The 4,050-nt window shown below is 39.2% G+C and overlaps 1 protein-coding gene across 1 annotated transcript in view; it reads right to left on the reverse strand.

Moving 5' to 3' along the window:
- LOC101862494 (ras-related GTP-binding protein A) overlaps positions 1–2,036 on the reverse strand; it is a 9,240-nt gene extending 7,204 nt beyond the window's left edge. The window contains exon 1 of the mRNA XM_005096052.3: positions 1,855–2,036. Within this exon, the coding sequence (XP_005096109.1) occupies positions 1,855–1,866 (12 nt within the window). The 5' untranslated portion in view covers positions 1,867–2,036. The remainder of the gene's footprint in view (positions 1–1,854) is intronic.
- Positions 2,037–4,050: the final 2,014 nt, after the last annotated feature.

A 4,050-nucleotide genomic window follows, 5' to 3' on the forward strand; every position in this document is an offset into this window, starting at 1 on the left:
ATTAACTTATCTTTTACGGTTGGCATGCATGGTCTAAAGTCATCATAAAAAGCTTTGCAATTATTTAGTCATGCTGCCGACATATATTCTTAAAGATCCCATGTTGTGATACGATGCTATAAATAAAATGGACTCATCCCGACACCCCTTTTTTCGCAAAATCGTAATATGTACACCAAAATTTTAATTATTATAAACAAAATAACTACGCAATGGGTAGTAAATCTGACTGCAGAAATGATTTCTACACCCAAAAACACATCGGGTAGCCAAGTTTCTCTCCAACATTCCGATTAGTTACCAAGATATCGTCGATTTTCTTACAGAATCTGCTACTGCGTGGTCCACTTTTTAGGAGTATTTTCCTACATGTGGGTCATCCGTATTTTGCCGACCTTTACAACCCCATAACTTTTTTATTTATAAACCGATTTTTAAAATTCAAGAAGCATAATTCTTAGAATTGAAAATTCTTTCTTAGGTACCAAATAAAAAAGGGCTAAAGTGAAAATTTTAATTTTCATTGGCATTGCTATATATATGATATGATGATTTCATGACTTCAAAGGCTCAGCAGTGTCAATCTATAAAATCAAGAATATATTACTTTCATTTTAGTTACTATGCAGACTTCCCGGTGTTGGTTTGATGATAATGATACAAGGGTCTCCGCCTAAACCCACGGTGCTAGGGAAGGTCCCTAATCGAAATGTGTGTTTATACGGAGCATGCATTTACATGAACCTTTGCAAAGGGAGGAAGGGACGAATTCATCCCATTTCATTGATATTTTAGTTACCTTCTTTGGGGGGGAGATCTTGCCTCTATAAATTCTTTCCCCTTTCCCGCCAGAGTCTGTTGGATTTTGTTTTGAGAGTGTTATTATACGGTGCTCGCCGCAAGAATAGCAGACAATAGTACATGAGAGCAGGAGAAAGGAGGCAAAAGGAGAAAATTTTAAAGAGAAAATTTTCCGTCGCTGTCAAGTTTCGAGTCCGGGACATATAGAATGAGAGGGAAACGATGTAACCCCTAGAGATCACGAGAGTTATCCCCCCCCCCTTTCCAAACCACAACAAGAACAACAACTTTCTCCTGCTAACGCCATTTTCTTCTATTCAACGGAAGGACTTCCGTAGCGAGCGACCACCCCTGACCTGACCATCAATGATTTATTTATAAAGGCACCAGCCATCCATGTCCAGGTGCTGTTTTAGCCGAGCGACCACCCCATCAAACACAATAAAGAAGAGGCCTAACCCTAACCCTACCCCAAACTTACCCCTACCCCTAACACTAACCCTACCCCTACGTGACCCCTAACCCTCAATTCTGCTCTGTCTCATATAGTGAATAGTGGTCGCTCGTTATGGAAGTCCTCCCTATTCAACTGATGTTGTCTGACCGTCGGGTGCCGGTGGCGAAAGTGGCGCCAGAGCCAGCAAAAATCGTCATGTCAGGTCTGACCGCCGGGCCCGACATCGGTGTGGGTCTTTAGCCCTTTAAGCCTACGGCAACCTCCAAGGTCCAAAGTTGCCCGAGTTGGGACCTCAAAAGTAAAGGCCTCGAGAAGTAAATGGTTTGTTTCTTTATTTTGACACCCACATTCTTAAGTAGTACCAGAATTAGTAGTAGCAGTAAACTAGATCTAGATCTAGAATCTAGTAGAGATACACTGTGTCACTGTGTCTGTGTGACACAGCACTACTTCGACCAACAAACAAATCAACAAATTTAGATCTAGATTTCTAGATCTAGAAATCTAGTTTTAGTTTGCATTTTTTATTTTTTAGCACCACCAGGTTTTTAGATCAGAAGTGGTCGATTGATTATCTATCTTACCAACAAACTAACCTTCTTCTTCATTTTGAATCTCTTTACCAAACAGCGTATGCAGAAGGAAGTAAATTATTTAGAAATGTGTGAAGACCACAGTTGGCGTCAGTGTTCACTCCTTCTATCAATCTGCGTTCGTCAATCGTCAGTGGGCACTGGTCACCTGTCGACTCTCGGGTGTTTTGTGTCATTGTTTATTTCCGGTTGAGAAGTCATTTCTGCCAGGTTTTTCTGTGTTTTCTAGGAGTGATGCTATGCCAATTAAGCAAAACCTATGTCCGCGATATGGGTTCAACCCCCCCCCCCCAAAAAAAAAAAGAAGAAGAAGAAGAAGAAGAAGATAAATGGGGGGAAAATCGCAAAACAATAGTATTATAGACCCAGCTTATACATCAAAAGTCCTCTCAGAATTTCTTGTGTCATAAGCAGAGTCATCAACAGAATCTTACACTTTTCAATTGTAGGCCCTATTGTTTATTGTTTGATAAAAAAATGAAACTGTTTTTTTTTCCCCCCCCCCCCCCTCCCCACACTCACACACGTGGTGAGAGAGAGAGAGAGAGAGAGAGAGAGGGGGGGGGAATTAGAGAGAGAGAGAGGGGGGGGAAGAGAGAGAGAAAGAGAGAGAGAGAGAGAGAGAGAGAGAGAGAGAGAGAGAGAGAGAGAGAGAGAGAGAGAGAGAGAGAGAGAGAGAGAGAGAGAGAGAGAGAGAGAGAGAAAGACAGAGAGGGAAAGCAGCGGAGACTGGGCAGGAGAGACGGCGAGTTCACACGCAATAATAAATGGAATACTTTGATAAAGGCTCCAGGTTCCATAAATCTTTGTAAAGTATTTTCTCAAAAGCTGTTTCCTCAGTCATTTCCCTTCATCTCCAACGCTCCACGGGTCTCATTAACCGATCGTTTGGCCTAAAAAAATTATATTTTTTTACAACACAACAGCAACTCACAATTAAAATGTTTTAAACTTAAATGAAACAAAACACAGTTGATTTTGAAGGTACAATGCTAGAAGAGTCCTCTTTTATGAAGTAGGTATTAACAGCAACCCGAAATAACGGCCTGAGTAAGGGAGACAATTACCTTAAAAAGTCTTGTTAAACAACAGTAAACAGAAAAACAGAGAAGCCGCTTTAATAAGTGAAAGATAAATCTAGCAAAACTTTTGAATGTCGAAATATAAGGAAATGTTTCAACCTTAGTAAGTCCTTAGAAAGCACATTTTTCCAAATGAACAAAAATGACAGATAGAAAATATTCTAAGCAAAACCATAATATAATATAGTTGTTAGTACATTGACTATATAAAGAAATCGAGATACTAGATATATATGTGAACACGACATGCGGTCATTTGTCACTTCACTACACGTCTTCTGCTCGCAACTATGGCAGCATTCTATTAGTTCATTAAGTTGAGAGCCAAAGATTGTGACTCGTTTATACGTAGCGAATAATGGATCGAACGATGTCACCTTGGAATACTAAATACATGTAAAATAATAAGTACGAATCTTGGATCTTTGTGCATTCATTGCATATCGAATAGTTATTAATATTAAGACAAATAAAGACAGGAATAATTTAATTAATAACAAACCGAGATATCGAATAATCGAATAATGACAGGTTATTCAGACAAAGAGATTATCAAATAACGATAGCGAAATTACTAGGCAAATCGTTTACGGGTATCGATTAATGGTTGGAAAGGGGGTATTTAATAAAGAGCTATATTGATAACTTATAAAGGTATCGAGTTATGACAGAAAATAATGTATGAAATAATGATCTGGCAATATATCGAGTAATTACAAGTAGGTATCGAATAATGAAGGATTAATGACAAGGAGATATCGAAAAACAACAGGAAGAAAGGTATCGACGGTATATAAACGGGCAATGAAATATAGAATAATTACAAGGCATCGAAAATTACCTGGCAGGGGTACAAGGGGATATCGGGAGATAACAGATAGACGTAGGTATCGAATAACGACACCCAGTGAACTAGCTATAATGAAGGGGGCAGGGGGTATCGAATAATGAAAGGGAAAGGTAGGTATCGAATATTGTCCGCGCAAATGAGGTATCGAATATTGGCGGCGCAAGTGAGGTATCGAATAATGAACAGGCATTGGAGGTATCGAATAATGAACAGGCATTGGAGGTATCGAATAATGAATAGGCATTGAAGGTATCGAATAATGAACAG

This window comes from Aplysia californica, unplaced genomic scaffold (genome assembly GCF_000002075.1).
Source record: "Aplysia californica isolate F4 #8 unplaced genomic scaffold, AplCal3.0 scaffold00120, whole genome shotgun sequence".
Taxonomy (NCBI): domain Eukaryota; kingdom Metazoa; phylum Mollusca; class Gastropoda; order Aplysiida; family Aplysiidae; genus Aplysia; species Aplysia californica.